The sequence below is a fragment of the Myripristis murdjan genome, chromosome 4 (genome assembly GCF_902150065.1).
Source record: "Myripristis murdjan chromosome 4, fMyrMur1.1, whole genome shotgun sequence".
NCBI classification, from domain to species: domain Eukaryota; kingdom Metazoa; phylum Chordata; class Actinopteri; order Holocentriformes; family Holocentridae; genus Myripristis; species Myripristis murdjan.
The window spans coordinates 6,185,501-6,202,337 of record NC_043983.1 but is presented as its reverse complement, the minus strand read 5'-3'; the positions used below and the strand labels follow the sequence as shown (position 1 = coordinate 6,202,337).

The 16,837-nt window shown below is 39.8% G+C and overlaps 1 protein-coding gene across 1 annotated transcript; it reads right to left on the bottom strand.

Annotated features, from left to right (window-relative positions):
• Positions 1-3,775: 3,775 nt before the first annotated feature.
• On the bottom strand, positions 3,776-15,486 carry LOC115357907 (5-hydroxytryptamine receptor 3C-like). The gene is made up of 9 exons (XM_030049666.1): positions 15,429-15,486; positions 13,289-13,455; positions 12,979-13,023; positions 12,439-12,545; positions 9,627-9,796; positions 9,199-9,359; positions 8,246-8,456; positions 6,450-6,659; positions 3,776-4,137 (listed from the first exon to the last, which is right to left on the bottom strand). Exons 1-9 carry the CDS (start codon positions 15,484-15,486, stop codon positions 3,776-3,778), a joined length of 1,491 nt encoding a protein of 496 aa, XP_029905526.1.
• Positions 15,487-16,837: the final 1,351 nt, after the last annotated feature.

Genomic DNA, 16,837 nt, shown 5'->3' with positions numbered 1-16,837 from the left:
TATTTTTCGCAAAACATTGAAGGAGTATTCCTTCAAAGAAAAACTGAATTTTGGTATAGTGTTGGGTTGTATAGATACCTGGGTGTCACCTGGGACTCCACATGGTGGACTATCTTTAGTAGTTGCTTCATGCTCCTCCAATGCTGAATTTCTATCTCCATTCACTTCCACAGAGTGGCAAAAGAGCTCCCAAAATAACACTTTTAGCACATAAACAAATGCAAACCAAACAGATTATGTCAATAGAAAGAAAATAGAATAGAGAGACACTCATTTTTCTCCAAAATGGATACCGGGACTTGTTTTTACATTTTTGTAATCCACTTTTGTTTGTGTTCATGTATGTGCTAAAAGTGTTATTTTTGGAGCTGTTATGCTGCACCATGAAAGTGAATGGACACACACACACACACACACACACACACACACACACACAGTATTGTGTATTAGCAGTCTGGAGGAGCAAAGAGCAAGTAATGAGGATATTTCGCCACCATGTGGGTTGATATTATGTCCAAGTAGAAACTGTGTGCTGTTCTCCAGCTAACCTTCTGGGAAACAGTAGTCTGAGGACCAAATATGTTTATCCATGGTTTGAAACAATAAATTCATAGCATGCTTTGTCAGGTGTCTCAGTAAACTGGCTAACAATCTCTCTTTATACATGCGTAACATCAGTACAACATGAGCACCTTAAGACAGGAAGATGTACAACATACAGAAAGCATTTCAGAATAGTTTTATCCACTTTTCAATGGTGATGCTAAGATGAACAAATATCCCTTTTGGTAGCATTTACAATGTAGAATTGATTTGGATGGATCATGTTACAGCACCAAAGGTCAATGAATGGTCTTCTGAGCCACTAGTCTGTTATGGCTCTGTTTTTGACAATTCTTTTTGTCTTACCGTGAAGTAGCATCAAACAGATGAAGATGACCTCAGCTAGTTTATTTGGCTCTGTCATCTTGTTAGGCTCTGCTCAGCAATTTTCAGAAGATCCTCAGATTTAGATGTTAAAAACAAGAAAAAAGTCAGCAGTCTGTTCTGTCAGCTGGTCTTCAGCTTAGCGAGGTCTTAGAAACTGGATATCCCCTCCTGAATGAGACTAATAAGAATGATGAGAACAAATGATGCTACACAGTCCACATCATTAGTTCCGCCCAAAACGCCGCCCATGTCTACATCTAAGCTTCATCACTCACGCTTCTGGGATGTTTTTAATCGCCTGCAAAGCTCGACTCCATCTGAAGGATGTATTTGCATATTGAGTGTTTGGACTGTATAGAGAGGACATCCTCAGGCATGACTGTTACATTTGTTCAGACAAACCCCACCCTGGTTGTAACTATGTACGCCGCATGCAACATGCAGGAAGTTGTTTGTTCTTCCAGTCTGCCTGCTCAGATGGATTGTGAGAGTGGAGCCTGCAGCGACATAATAATACTCTCATGAACTAAGTCGGGGGTCGTTTTTGCTCTCTATACACTATGGTCCTATTAACCTCCCTGACCTGACTGTAACACTGGGGTGGCCTGTTGTATCTAAGGTACCTCTGGTCTGATTATGCCTAATCAGTGTTCTAGCATTTTAAAAATGTGCTGATTTGCCTAATGGCTGTGTTAGAATTAAGCACTAAAAGGCACTATGAGATCTGCAGCTCATATCCAGCAATCCTTTCAAATTACACTGACTGGACAAATTGGGCTGCTATAATTAAAGGTCAAGTTTTTTACTCAAATGTGATATCTCCTGGTCTGAATTTGCATTTCATGTTCTGCTGTTTAAAGGAATTTGCCAATGTCTTGGGAAAAATACCCTTTTTCTGACTTACCCACACTAAGACAAGATGTTTGATGCTATTTTCACCTCTGTACTTCCACTGGTTTAGTTCAAATGGCTAACATTTTGTGTTAGTTTAGCATTAAGACTTGATGTATGTGGGAGTTATTAGCCTCGCTCCGTCAAAGTGAAAAAATAAACCTTATTCAACTCTCTTTTATTTACACAATGTTTCATGTGTATTTGAAATACAAGTCTTGGATTTTTTAAAAATGTATCCTTAAATGTATCATTCTGTCTTGTGTATTTGTGTGTGCACCGCTGAAGTTATAGGAAGATCCAGCACAAATTAACTTCTTCTACAAAGATTAGTTAAAAAAGAAAAGAAAAAACATATTTTATAAATGAGACAACTTTGGAGTTCTTTAATGGTACAGGGTGTTGAACAAGTATATGGGAAATTAGGGAACAATTCATTCTTGCTATGAAGCGATCACATCATGCACTGCTGCTGTCTCTGTAAAGGACACCTTGATCTTAATCTGGCTGGATACAATTTAATGTTAATGCCCATGCACAGCAGTAGTCCTGATAGTAGTGACAGTCCAACAAATAATTTAAGTGTTTTGCTTTGTAGTAAAAAGCTTCATACTATATTTACATATGTATATTTAAAGACACTCCAGGTATGACTTTTGTATATGACAGTGTCTTGTAAGAGGAGCTGCAATAGAGAAGAGCATCCCACCCCCCATAATTCCCACCTTCCTGACAATTTGCCCAATTTACCCAAATGAAACTGTGGTGCTGGGGATGGACTCTTTTCTGTCCATAGAAGTGATGAATTAAACCTGAGAAGAAAATACACACTGTCTCCTAGACAGCAGCGAGTCATTACTCCATCCAGAGAAAGCTGCAACTAAAAACATTTGATTTTTTCCCTTTGCTACAAATGACGGCAGCAAAACGTGCTTTGCTGCCAGACTTCATCACGCTGCAAACATTTGATCTCAGCAGGGTTAACCTTAGCCCTGCTCCATAGTGTTAGTTTCCATGGCTAGTCTGTTGTTAGCCTAGCCCCACTACCACTCTGCCTGGTATGTAAAATACCACTGACCAAACTCTCAGGGTCTGTAGTGACTGGCTCTAATGTAGTTAGGTTACTCACCAAAGTAAAGATTTTGGAATCAAGACTTTGCTCCACACTGGCTATGGACTCTATTCTCAAGCTGTTGTTTAAACTGTACAGTTAAACATAAAATGTGGTCTTAGCACTTTCAGAGATGACATTGCTCATTCATGCATGAACCAATTTTCTTCTTCTCTGGCACTTGATGCCTCACTCTGCTGTTAGCAAAGCCAACGATGGCAAACACAATATTTGTAGAGGAAATACTGGACAGTATTTCTGGTTCATCCTCTGTAAAAAGCACAGCAAAGGACAGTCCTTGGTGCTCTGGCAGTGGGAAAAATGTGTCCATTGTCCATCAGACACCTTGCACTTAAAACCAACCGAAAATTTTTAATTCAAACACCAAATACATCATGTTGTACGTCCCTGAAACAAGGAAAATTACCATCAACTCAACAATCTACAGACATTCAACGGCTCTGTCCAAGGCCTCCTAAGAGTTTACTAGCCAGGCACCATCACCAACACCAACCAATGGGAGCGCACCAAGCAAGAACCCATAGAACTTCAAATCACGAGAAAGAAGAGGAGCTGGATAAGCCACACAATACAAAGTAAAATAATTCAAACACCAAACATACTAAATATGAAAGAAGATATAAAGAAGTTTACACTGTCCCTGTCAGGGTGGTAGGGGGGCTAGGCTAACAAAGGGCTAGCCATGGAAACCAATACCCTAGCACAGAGCCAGACTAATCTTGACAAATAAAAGTTCATCAGGAAGCACTACTTCCCAGAATATTACATGTTAACTATCAAGATGTTTCTGTGCCAGTACCAAGATGACAAACTCCTGTACTTTTAATGATGATCTTGATGATGCAAATAATGGATATGCGCTATGTATGAGTGACTCTGGATCCAGATCCAGATAATAGTGATGAAGCTCATAGTGATGAAGGCTATGTAGACACCAAATAGAAAACGGTCGATGACCATTCCGATCATTTGCCATTCCCTTGAGCTCTGGCTCCCCTGCAAGTGTTTATCCATCTGGAGGCGTATGGCCAGGAGATCCCTGCTCAGCTTCCTCAGCTCGTCTAGTGCCGGCTCCAACGGGTTCTGAGGAGGTTTCTCTGGAGAAACTGCTGCTGAGATGTGGATCGGAGGCTGTGCCTTTTCACCAGCAGTAGGCGAGATGCTGATGCTCATCTCTGGTTGTACTAAAATGAAAGAACAGAGTGGTAGAAAGTGATGGATGGTGTGACACTTGTTGTCCAACAGCTAGTTACTGCGTATGTACAAAATAAAGTACACATGAATGACATCTACATTATAATACTGTGACGTGTAGAATTTCACTCCAGAATGAGATCATTTGAAGAAGGGTGACATAAAATAAATTATGGTACATTTTAAAGGGCAGTAGCAAGATTAAGACTTTGTTATGATGTGGAAAACTTCGGTCCAAATCAGGCCAGATTGACTGCAGAAAACGTCTTTGACTTGGTACCAAAAAAACCCCAATAAAATAAGTCTTGAATCAAAAATTAAGACTTGGAACAGGCAGAGTCTTAAGCAGGCAAGTTTATTTTCATTCGAGATCTCAAATGGAAACAAACAGTGAGTCAGTCATCCAGGAAGATGACTGGCGTTCTTAGTTTTTACACCTGTTTATATATTCTCTGATCCCTGGGTGCCCCCATTTACTATTTTCCTTTGTCAGCAATTTTGTTCACACAAAGAACTCCTGTATTATCCCAGGGTGTCATCGTTCAGCCAGCCGGTGGATAAAAGCTCCTAATTGGGACATATTTACCTTGGGCTTGTAGATTTTGGATGCCGGCCGATGCTTTGCGGTCACTTTTCTAGATAAGAAGAGGGCTAATTGGGCACACTCAAAGTAGGTCAGGCTTTGAACTGAAGTCAAGAAAGACATTTTTGTGGTCAGTGCAGGTGGCTGTCTATTCATTTAAAAGTATAGTCAGACCTTCTTAAACCTTGCTACGGCCCTGCTCAAGCTCATTAAAAGAGCATAGTCTAGACTTGTCAGGCATGCTACTGCCCAGTCCGTGTACTTAAAAAAGGGTAGTCCAGCCTTTCCAGGCATGCTACTGTCCCATCTGGGCACCTTTAAAGAAGATTGTCCAGCTTTTCCAGCTTACTGATGTGATGTCCATGCAGATTTTAAAAATACAGTCTAGTCTTCTAAAAATTAGCACTGTGAGGTCTGTGTAGATTTAAAAAGCAAATTATGAGTTTTTCTTACATTTGCTACCCTCTACAGTGTGGATATTTTTAGGCTCAGAATTACTTCTACAGTAAATGAACTTAAACTATTTATATTTTCCACAATAATCTTATATATTTATTTTCAATATATTATTACAAAGGTTTTCTAACTAACCTAACATCTTGACCTGTGTTAACATACATTAATTCTCACATAAAGCTTCACTGGAGAAGAGCCTGGCTAACGTCAAATTCTGAATGGGACAAACTGGATTAATATTCTAGTCATAACTGTCATGTGCAAAAAGATTGTATCTAGGACTATGCCAATGATTTTGAATGTTTGATCCATTTACTACAGCTTATCCACTTATTACATTTCAAGAAACCTTTAAGCAAATTATGAGCTGGTGCAAAAGATTTAACAACATATAATAAAAACAGTCCTGTCTCCTAAAAATTATGCTCCCAGACAACTAAACTGCATTTCTTAATTACATTTAGGGGGAACCCTGTTTTATCACAGATTATGCTTGTGTCTGACATTTCACAAATACGTTTCTAATCAGCCTAACTTCTATATCATTTCGGGTGGCTGTTTTGTCATTTTCATTTAGACACCAAAAGTACTTGGTTACGGTTAGGGAAAGGTTGGGTTTAGGCATAAAAAGCAACTGGTTATGGTAACGTTACATTTGCAAAAAAACAAAAACAAAAACAAAAAAAACACTACTGTTGCTTCACACTGTACTCAACTTCGCCTCGTCTGCATGAAACTTGCTTGTTTGACCCATCCACCACCCCACCTACCTCCTAGCACAGCTCTGAAACTAAGGGAGTACAAATGTTCTTGTGATGTGTTACAACGTAATGTAATCCACAACAAAAATACATTCTCCTTGAAACATAATTGAAAATGCAGTTCAGTTGTATGAGAATGTAATTTTTTGGAGACAGGGCTCAATCAAAATCCAAAATTATCATATTTGAATTTTTGGTTGAAACACCCACCTTGTAATGTTCTGCTTCTGACCCATATTAAAATATGCATAGCAGTAAGAACTAGACAATTGCTATAGCAGAGGTGTATGTCACTTTAAGATGGTAACTTTTAAACAGTTTGATTTAAAAAAAAAAAAAAAACATGCTGTCCTCAACACGACATGTGACAGACTATCTTGATTATTTTAGTGTGGGACTGGCCTATCACACAACATAACAAAAGCAAAAAAAAAAAAAAAAAGTGAAAGGGGTGTGAGTTCTTTCTGAATGCACTGTATGTTTCATTCGATGTCACACCCACCTGTAGCCTTGGGGTTGATGGTGACTGTGACTCGGTTGCTGGGTTTTTTGGGAGGGATACAAACGACTCGAGCCAGATACTGCAGCACGAGGACGCTGAGCCAGTGAGGCACCGCATTGTAGCGACTGGAACTGAACTGGACATGAGTGATAAACACCGTCTCCAACAGGCTGGCCACCATCAGAGCGAAACTGACTGAGAAGAAAATATCTAAAAAAAAAAGAAAAAGAAAAAGAGGAGAGTAGAGGGCTGAGAGACAAATTCAACACTTCATTCAGCTTCATGTACTAAGGGTGGGACACAGCTGGAGTTTTAGGTATATGAATATTTCTCAGAGACAGGGCTGCTCTGGAGGCTGAAATAATTTGTACTGTTTGAGCTAACCTAACTGGAAAGCTGGAATAAAAAAAAGGGCAGTTCTGGTCAACTTTCAACAGAAATATACATGACAATGACCTTTTGCTGTTGTCCCAGACCATGCAGGACTAGCATAGCAAGCTAACTTAGTAGGGTTAGATTCCATTTTTCAGTTGGCAGCACGAACATTGTGATTCTATAATATATATATATATCTATATAGATATATATAGATATATATATATATATGATTCTCCACTTTCAGGTCTTGTCTGTTTCATTGGGCAACAGTCTGAGGTTACTTAGGCTCTATGTCTCCAGAGTCGCTCTGCCTCAAAGACATGTTTGAATAACTTTACAATGTGCAACACAATGACAGCAAGCATTAGTCCAGTCATTTTATGAAAAAACTTAGGACAAATTGCAAGAGAAGCAAACTCAACTGATTTTTGTAAGTAAAATTTTGAACCCCTTTCACCTGTGTGTTAAAAAGGGTGTTTTTTGGTATAATATGGTCATATATAGGCAATTTTCAAAACTTTCCACCAGTGGGATTCCTTGGGACTTTTTTTCCCCTCACTCAGGACATACTGAGGATACAAAATCAGTTGAGTTTGCTTCTCTTGCAATTTGTCCTAGGTTGACCCCAATTTTGGCCTAAAATTACTGGACTACATTCTCATTTTCAAATGTGCATGTGTGTCAAATTAAAGCACAATTCCACGGTAGCACTTCAATATAAATTAAATACTATAATAAGGCACATTAGTATGGAAAAAAATCAAAACATTTAAAAACAACAACAACAACAACAACAACAACAACATATTTACAAAGACAGTGATATCCCCAGAAATTGTCTTTGGTTAATTTTTGGGGGGGCAATGTGTGATGTGCTCTGTTTCAGGCATTGCAGCGTGAAGCCTGGAGGGGCTTTTTGGCCTGTTGGTGGTGCTGTGGTGGGCCAGCTCATTTCATTGTGTATATGTGGGATATATCAAGGTAAAAACACATCCATCCAGGTTTATCAAATGTGATCCAGCAGTGTCCAAGACATTGAGTGTCAAGCTTAGGGCCCTGTTGGCATGGTGATGGCGCTCTGGAGGGCCAGTGGGGTTTATATTGAAAATCCTAGACACTCAGAAATTGTAACAGATGGCTTAATGACTCGAAATTTGGTGAAGTGAAATGGTCTCTCTGCTAGAAAACAGTTCCCGGGAAATGTTTGCTTTACACAGCCAATTATCAGTTGTGTGGTTTATGAATGCTGATGACGTTTGTTATCCACAGAAGCAGAACATTATCAGGTGGGTGTTTCAACCAAAAATTGGTATTTTAAAATCAAAGGATTTGATTATATGTTGTGAAATCTTTAGTTGCCCCACATGATTAGCAAAAAGGTTGTTGCAAAACCCACTAACATCTCATGCCCCACTCACTGATTAGGGGTGCAGTCTCTCCAGTGACAGGCAGCAGGTCATTCATTAGCAGGAGGAAGACAGTGTAGCCCAGGATGAGGGTCATTTTGAAGGCAGAGCGGTCCACACTCTCAGGGGGCAACAGAAAGCTGAAGAGGTCCACTGTGATCAGGAAGCAGCTGGGAATCAGGAGATTCACCACATAGAGGACTGGTATACGCCTAAGAACAAGCTAGGAAATGGAAACAAGGCCTTAGATTTTTAGTTCAAGTAGGAGCATGCATGGTGTATATGTATTTGCCTCTGGCCTGGCATATCAATGGATATTTTTCAGTTTTGTTTTTAAGAGGAATTGCATGAGTTAGACTTATTTCATTATTCTGCAAAAATTGACATTTCCCTAAAAATGCTATGTGTAACATCAATAAATCATCATGGCATCACATTTGAGATACAGGTAAAATTACTGTAAACAAAAGACAGAAAATGCATCTCTGACTTATTGCATTTTACATTGTTTGCCATCATGTTGGATTACTTTGGATAAGAAAATCACATTCTGGGTTGAATTTGTAAGCCGTATTTGTGCTTAGTTTAGTTTATTAGTTTATTTGACAGGGACAGTGTATATTTAAAATACGCCAAAATTAGCCAAAATGGCTCATTTTCATCTGCAGAAAATGGGCAGATAGTCAAAAGAATAGACTTTTGGCATGGATCATTAAACATACATACATTACTTAAGCTGTAATAAAATTCTATAGATAAGATGAGTAGTGTTATATCATCATTATCAGCAGTAATTAGTAAAATCATCATCACCATCAAATGTGAGTAGAATCTTATGACCTTTGGTCCTAGAATAGATATATTTTGCGGGTTTGAATCATCTGTTCCTTTGAAATAGTGACTGCTGAATTTAAGACAATAATCCAGAAGCCAGTGTTATTTTGTTCTGAAGCACTTGGACGTACAAAATATTTAACCCTATGGTAGCTGCCCTCATGTAACTCAAGGACAGACGGAGCTGCTTTGAGGTCAACAAGTTCCCATTCCCCGCTGGTTTGCATCACTTCTATGGATTCTGCCAGAATGCCCTTGACATCGTAGTCTTGAACCATCCTTATGTCCGTACCTGAGTCGACATTTAAGAACACAGTTAGTTTAGAATTCTTAAACACTGAAACTGTAATGATGTGACTGCTACATGAGCATTGCTGTAACAGAAATGCTTTGAAGAACAAAGAACAAAGAAAATAGCCAACAGCAAGCCTTCAGAGAATGTGCATTTCGAAGAGGTAAGCAAAGGTGATGCTGAAAGGTGGGTAGGCAGGTTGAATATGGCAAGTAGAATAAAGAGGTAGGAAACAGCTCGGTCTATCTATGTTTTTGAAAGGCTCACCAAAGTGCAGATAGGATCCAAAGGTCAAAGAGCAGTTTTGGACATCGAAGGGGAACGTGTAGATTCCTAATCGACAAGTGCTGACCACCCTGAGCGGCTTATCGTCGTATATATGTCCCTTGTTGTCTAAGTACACATAGGGAGTCTGGGGGGACTGGTCCTCATCCATACTGGAATAGAATAGAACAGATATTTTTATGACCACATAGAGGTGGTGAGGTGCTGTGCTAGAGACTTGTGAAGGAGGAGATCACTTCTGTTGATTTTGTTGTAATTCCTACTGTGTGCTTGCAGGGGTTGTAGCCAATTCAAGCCAATTCCTTCCTAGCAGCCAGACCAATAAAATGTGCCCTTTCACTGTTTTGGAGCCCAATGCTATCTCACATCCTCATTCCCAACTCCAGGCCTTACCAGCATATGTTAGCCTGAAACATCTTTTAAATAAACATTCTCAGCAACACCAGACAGTCATCAGTGTCAGGGGTCAGTGAATCTACTGGTGTAAATTAAAGGACTTGGTAATCAAATGGACACGTTTCCCAAGCCTCAGCAGGAAGGTCATACAAAGTGGGCAAAGCGGCCCCTGTGTTAGTACATAACTTCAGTTTATTCAACTGGCCACCTGGTGTTTCCCAAAATGGGTTAAAAACACCATCTATCTGAAAATCAGTGAGTGCCTTGTCCGTTGGGAGCACTTGCTCCATTGGGAGTGCTTTTTCCATTAGAGCCTACTTTCCATCCAAGAATCTGCATTATATCCAAGAAAGAGAGAGATTCTGACTCCACTCTTTTCATCTCCTCTCATGGGCTCTGCTGCTCCAATCAGGCCTCCCCCTGCCAATCAACCTTCACCACCACTCTGCAGCTCTGCAAGAAGTTATCCCCTGGAATAGGCAAGTACATTACACCTACAGGAGCTTTTATGACTTGCCATTCCAAATCTATCGGCATTTCTATGGAATTGGTCTCCCCTTTGCAAGTAGAACAGCCTCCGTTCCTCTGGGAAGGCTTTCTACAAGATTTTGGAGGGTGTCTGTGGGAATTTTTGCCTGTTCCTCCAGAAGAGCATTTGTGAGGTCAGACACATGTTGGATGAGAGGGCCTGGCTTGCAATCTTGGTTATAGGTCATCCCAAAGGTGTTGGATGAGGTTGAAGTCAGGGCTCTGTGTGTGACCTTTCTTTGTGGTCTGCAGCACAGTCATGCTGGAATAGAAAAGGGCCTTTCCCAAACTGTCCCACAAAGCTGGAAGCAGAGAATTGTCCAAAATGTCTTGATAAGCTGAAGCATTAAGATTTCCCTTCACTAGAACTAAGGGTTGAAGACCAACCACAGAAAACAAGCCCACAGCGTTATCCCTCCTCCACCAAACTTTACAGTTGGCACAATGCAGTCAGGCAGGGATCCATCCATCCATCAGACCAACAGTCACTCCACAGAAAATGTTTCCACTGCTCTTTATTGCAGTATCAAGTTGTTTGGACTTTTTACATGGACTTAAGTGTATGACATGGTATGTGTTATGGCTCCAAGGCTGACTAACCCGAGCAGCTTATAGGTTCTCCCAGACATGTGGCAGTCGGACATAGATGCTGTGGGAAAAAGACTGAGGCAGTTTCACAAATGTGCATGGCACGCTTGGCACTGGCATCGCTCCGCCAGTAAACGTTCCTTTGTGCAACCTGAAAGCGTGGCCAGACTGGGATGAGCCAGTGAGTGGCCTGAGGCAGAGGACTGGCCCTTATTCACAGTCACCAAAAGTGAAGGTGAATCAGTTGCTTATCGTGTGTGGACATAGAGGTACGGCTCTTGTTAATAGGTGAGCCTGCTGGTGATAGTTTGTTGTTCTGTCCTCAGCAGCTCCCGCTCCAGGCAAGGAGGGTGAGCGCCATGAACAACTGGAGTAACGCCACAAACGGGACTGTTGGACGGTGGGACTAAAGACTAAAGGTCATTGAACTGTGGGACAGCCTGGCCGTAGGACTGACACCAGGACAGCCCTGGGAGTGGATTGAGTATAATACTCACACAGACTGTACGGGGAAGAAATAGTGAGATGGGATTTTAGTGGAAAGATTGTTTTAACCTTGGCGCTTATGCCAGTCTTGTTTTACTGTTGTTGTTTTTTTCACCAATCAGTACAACCTTGTGACACATGCAGCTGCTCAGCCATTGAAACCCATGCCATGAAGCTTTCTGTGCGCAGTTTTTGTGCTGATGTTAATACCAGAGCAGATTTGGCGCTCTGCAGTTATTGAGTCAGCAGAGCACTGGCCACTTTTACCCACTATGTGCCTCAGCGCTTGGTGAGCCTGCTCTGTAACTTTACATGGTCTGCCACCTGGTGGCTGAGTTACTGTGGTTCTTAAATGCTTCCACTTACAGTAATAACACTTACAGTTGATGGTGGATGGTGGTTGATTATTCACTGGTAGCACATTAGCAGGTCATAACCTTTCATCCAGTTTTTTCCCCCGTTACAGTTTGTTTTTTCTAATTACCATTCCATATATGCATCCTCTTGTTTTTCTTTTCTATCTAATTTGTCATTTCGTAGTTAGTGTGTGTAATTAGTGGTTGTAGTTGTAATACAGTGTGTTTTACTGACATCAGTTGTTCGAGTATATTATGAGTGGAAATATCGATCCTTAATTATGAAATATCTGCCTTTCAACTTATTACATTGTAAATAATTATAATAATCATCCTTATGGTGGTTGTCAATAACCTACAATAATATCCCCTACTATTTATAAAACCTATCTAAGCAAGTATCCTAGGTACATAGATTATTTAAGAGCTCTTAAACTTACAACTCTGAAATGTAGACATCTGGGACCCACAGTTTGTCTCGAGGGACAGAGACTCTCCAAGCTCCACATTCTTCCTCATCCCAACTCAGCCCCTCTATATTCCACTCCTAGAAAGAGCAATAAAATCATTTGTGTAGTTTAGTTTAGATTTGTCATAGTGTCATTACATAAAAATAAACATACAAGATGAGTTTATTTTCAAAATTCTGTCTTGTAGCAACATATATGATGCAATATTTGAGCACAATAAGCAAAAAGACATTAACACAAAAAATACATTTAGATGAAACAATATCAAGACAAAGATACTGAATGACCAGGGCATTTTAGTGAAAAGCAGTGAATTTTTCAGGATGTTGAACAAATAAGAAATTCAGTTTCATTTATCTTGTAATTAAATCATATTCTCACAAGTCATAGTCTCACAATTTTCTAAGAAAGTTTCTTTTGCTTTACTGCAACCTGTTTATCCAATTATGGAAGTCATTTAAACAATATCACTTAAACAAAGATTAATTATTTGTTATGTGGAAGACTTACAAGGACTTGCCATAAGAAAACGGTAAGGGACTGGCTTTTTTCATCCTAAAAAAGAAAAACATTTAGATGTTTCGTCAAGGTAGGCACAGTGAATATCAGTCAATTAGAATTTGTTACACAATGAGAGAAACTGATAATAGTAATAACAACAACAATAACAACAACAACAACAACAAAAACAACAACAACAACAACAATAATAATAATAATAATAATAATAATAATAATAATGATGATGATGATAATAATAAGGATAATAAAAACAAAACTATGCATTTTTTTGTGCAGACATGGAGAGCTGGGCACTCACCACTCCTAAAATGCCCACCAGGGTGAAAGATATGTTTACATTAGTTGGGGTTGAAAAATTTTTTACAGGACGCCAAAGTTTTTTAGAGAACAGTTCCTTGTCGAGGGCATCAAACAGGGCTTCGGGAGTAGGGCTGCTGCAATTCAATGTTGCTCCAAAATGTGAGTCTAAAAAACAGAGAGGCAAATTTATTATGCACCCCAGATACACTCACATTAAAGTTTCCATTTGCTTGTGTGCCGCTCCCAGTTTCCAGGTCACTGGTACCATCATGGGATTTGTCAGTTGTGCTAGATGCCCTCTCCCAACACCCATTTGAACCTTTTGAGAGCATCTATCACTCAAAACTGCATTGCTCCTGGTTCTGACTACAGCCAAGCGAATGGGTGGACAGACACTGTCCATGTGCCTGTATGCAGTTTGCTCCAGGGCTCCAAGTATGTTTAACCCTCCTGTTATGATCAAATTTACTAACTTTTATGTTTGGGGTCAATTTGACATCAGCAGTTTAAACCTCCACAAAATTATTAGAATTAAAATTGTTACCAAAGTTTATGTGTCAGGTACTTTATGTTTCTTTGTTGACTACCTAAATAGCCCTTTAAATAAAACATAACCCAGCCTTTGTGCCTAAGGTGGTGGAGTTTGTATATAGGTTCCCTACAGTGGAGCCGCTGGCTTTTCACCCCCCACCATTTTCATCAGCAGAAGAGCGGGGGTTAAATACTTTATGCCCAGTGCAGGCACTACATATGTATGTGGATAGGACAGCAAGTTTCAGAAGAAATGACCAGCTGTTTTTGTCCGGGGCTACACCTTACAAAGGAAAACTGGATGTGTAGGCAATACGGCTAGCTTACAGGTGCAGGTGCCTGCAGGCTCCCTTAGGTTTAAAGGCCCCCTCCAGGACTAGGCTACTCAGTCGGTTGCCTTCAGAAGATTATGCGATCCGGGAGTGAGCTGTATCTCCCATAGTGAAGCACCAAATGAAGTTAGAAAAAGAGCGTTGGGTTACTTAACGTAATCCCTGGTTCTTTGATAACAGAGTGAGGTGTTTCAGCCACACTTCTCTCCTTGCATAAACAGACATGGTGTCATTGGAGCTTCCATAGTTGGCCGTGCCAAAAGTGATTCCCATAGTTAAACACTTCCCTCTGTTATCAAAGAACCAGGGATTAAGTTAAGTAACCCAATGTTGCGATACCCTTTTTTGTGTGTAATCACAAGTATTTGTGATAGCACTAAGAGGTTGTTTCTTCATGGCACAAAGCTACTTTGCAGACGTTTCCTGCATGCAGACACGACCTGCTGGATCTACTTTCCAATTCAAACAGGATAATTATAAGGAACGAGACACTTAATTTTCTCCAAAATGGATACCATGACTTTTTGTTTTTTGTAATCCCCTTTTGTTTGTGTTCATTTATGTGCTAAAAGTGTTATTTTTGGAGCTGTTTTGCTGTTCTATGGAAGTGAATGGAGAAACACACGCACAGTATTGTGTATTTGCAGCCCAGAGGAGCAAAGAGCAAATCATGAGGATATTTCACCACCATGTGGGCTGAAAGTATGTCCAAGTATACTGTGAGCTGTTCTCTGGCTAACCTACTGTTTCCTCTGAGGACCAAATAAATGTTTATCCACAGTTTGAAACAATAAATTCATTGCACGTTTTTTCATGGTTTGTGTTTTAGTAAAAGCATTTTGAAAAAAGTCAGGTGTCTCAGTAAACTGGCAAACAATTTCTCTTCATACAAGCATAACACCAGTACATGAGCATGACAGGAGAAACTGAACTGAAACAGCATTGTTGACTGTACCATGTTAGGAACGCTTGTGTAGATATCATATAATATAGTGCACATAGTTTTTTTGGTTCACATCTTGTATATTGTTTTTTATGAGTGATTTGAAGATGTACAACATAGAGAAAGCATTTCAGAATATTTTTATCCACTTGTCAATAGTGATGCTAAGATGAACAAATATCCCTTTTGGTAGCATTTACAATGTAGAATTGATTTGGATGGATCATGTTACAGCACCAAAGGCCAATGAAGGGCCTTCTGAGCCACTAGTTTGTTATGGCTCTGTTTTTCTTCTCATTTTGTGTGGAGTGCCAAAATTCTTTTTGCCTTACCGTGAAGTAGCATCAAACAGATGAAGATGACCTCAGCTAGTTTATTTGGCTCTGTCATCTTGTTAGGCTCTGCTCAACAAATTTCAGAAGATCCTCAGATTTAGACGTTAAAAACAAGAAAAAAAGTCAACAGTCTGTTCTGTCAGCTGGTCTTCAGCTTAGCGAGGCCTTAGAAAGTGGATATCCCCTCCTGAATGATGAGGCTAATAAGAATGATGAGAACAAATGATGCTACACAAGTTCCACTCAAAACACCGCCCATGTCTACATCTAAGCTTCATCACTCAGGCTTCTGGGATGTTTTCAGTCGCCTGCAAAGCTCCACTCCTTCTGATGGATGTGTTTGCATTATGAGTGTTTGGACTGTATAAAGAGGACATCCTCAGGCATGATTGTTACATTTGTGCAAACAAACCCTACCCTGGTTGTGACTGTGTACGGCACATGTGACATGCAGGTGCTTGATTGTTCTTCTACTCAGATCTGCCTGCTCAGACGGATCAGAAGTGAGAGTGGAGCCTGCAGAGACATAATAATACTCTCATGAAATAGGTCGGGGTCGTTTTTGATCTCTATACCCTGTGAGCCTATTAAGGTCTTTGACTGTAACAATGATTAACAACTCTACATTAACAACTTAAAACTTTATCATGACCAAAGATTTACTATGGGGGTGGAGGAGTGTGGCCTGTCGTATCTAAGGTACCTCTGGTCCGATTACACCTAATCAGTGTTCTAGCATTTTAAAAATGTGCTGATTTACCTAATGCTAATGGTGTGTTAGAATTAAGCACTAAAAGGCACTATGAGATCTGCAGCTCACATCCAGCAATCCTTTCAAATTACACTGACTGGACAAATTGGGCTTTTATAATTAATGAATTTTCAACTCCAACTCAAAGTCAACTCAACTCTGTTCTCCTTAAGTAGTATTATAATTAGCTGATACAGTGGTACAATAAATGCAATTCTACAGGTGCATCTCAGAAAATTTGAATATCATGGAAAAGTTTTTTTTTTTTTTTTTCTGTAATTTAATTCCAAAAGTGAAACTTTCATATGTTTTAGATGTGTTATACATAAAGTGAAATATTTCAAGGCTTTTTAAAATTCAATTTGAATGATTTCAGTTTACAGTTCATTAAAATGAAAAATCCAAAATCTCAAAATATTAGAATATTACATAAGACCAATCCAAAAAGGATTTATAATACAGAAATGTTGAACTTTTGAAAAGTATATACATTTATGCAATCAATACTTGGTCAGGGCTCCTCTTGCATGAATGACTGTACCAATGTGGTGTGGCATGGAGGTGATCAGCCTGTGACTCTGCTCAGGCGTTATGGAGGCCCAGGCTGCTCTGATAGCGGCTGTCAGCTCATCTGCACTGTAATAGTTCACATAGA